The sequence below is a fragment of the Monopterus albus genome, unplaced genomic scaffold, assembly GCF_001952655.1.
Source record: "Monopterus albus unplaced genomic scaffold, M_albus_1.0 scaffold375.1, whole genome shotgun sequence".
NCBI lineage: Eukaryota > Metazoa > Chordata > Actinopteri > Synbranchiformes > Synbranchidae > Monopterus > Monopterus albus.
Window position 1 is genome coordinate 177,202 of NW_018128255.1, and position 1,218 is coordinate 178,419.

Sequence of the window (1,218 nt, forward strand, 5' to 3'; positions counted from 1 at the left end):
GTTAAACTGCTCATCCGTGTAATACTTGCAGTTATTTTCAAAGTTCTTAAAAAAGTTTTTTTCAGGGTCAAAATCTTTGTCTGGTTCATGATAATGAATTTCAGTATTTCCAATTGTGTTCAGTTCCAGCTCCAGTCCCTCAAAATCGATTAACTTCTGTAACAAATCACTTGCCTCATTTCGTATATGTGTCATGCTTGTTGTTATCGGTTCCAACGCTCATCTGCCGTCGCAGATGTCGATATACCTGCGTGTTTCTTCATACAGCTGAGGGTCCAGCGACCCCTTCATCTCGTTGTCTTGGCATCCTGGGCGAGCTGGTCCTGGGTCCTGATTCCTGGTTCCGAGGTCTGGTCACTAGTCGATCATACCTCAGGAACGCGATGTCTCCCCTCTCCCTGGCCTCCCTTAACTTCGGCATCAGCTCCCTTCTTCTCTTCCTCATAGAGTCGGTGTAATCTTCATTCATATAAATATTAGATCCTTTAAGCTTCTTTGCCTGTTGCAATATGCGTACCTTATCTTTCTCTTTCATCAACTTTACCAGCACCGCCCTCGGACCACGATCCGAAGGTTTCCCGACTCTGTGAGCCCGCTCCATCTCAATTTCTTGATGAATTTGCAGATTATTGGATGGTTTTCTTTGTTACTGATAAATCTCTTTGCTGGATCTTTCAGTTAATTAGATAACAATACTCACTGCATCTGTGCTAGTTCATTTTGTGACCTCCAGTTAACTAAAACACTTGAGACTTGGCCACATTTCTTCACTTTACTCAATGTGAGATAAATGTAGTATACTTAGCTCGCCATATTGCTGCTTGTGGCCACATGGAAAAGCTCAAGGCATTTACAGAAGAACACAAAAATGTAGATGACTGAAGGCGTCTAACATAAGGTTCTGTATGTCCTCACTGTCCCTGTAGGTCTTCGTGTGCTGCTCTTGTCAGGATGCTCCTGGGTGGCGGTCTCTGCTCTTTGTACCTCGAGCTGCCCCCTTCTGCGAACTCTGGATGTTCAGTGGGTTGAGGGACTGAAAGATGCACAGATGAGAGACCTGCTGTCACCTCCCACAGATAACAGGCCAGGTACCAACCTGCTGTTTGCTGCATGCTCTGTTGAAACTGTCTGAGAAACGAGTGAGCAGACATGACCAATTAATGAGAGGAGTAATACAGAACAATACTGATGCATTGCAGTTCACTTGAATTGTTCCTG

The 1,218-nt window shown here is 44.5% G+C and overlaps 1 protein-coding gene across 1 annotated transcript in view; it reads left to right on the forward strand.

The window, feature by feature from the left end:
• The window catches only part of kdm2bb (lysine (K)-specific demethylase 2Bb), a 23,208-nt gene that overhangs the window by 18,785 nt on the left and 3,205 nt on the right, over positions 1–1,218 (forward strand). Inside the window, 1 exon segment of the mRNA XM_020585732.1 lies at positions 927–1,088. Coding sequence (XP_020441388.1) covers positions 927–1,088 — 162 coding nt within the window.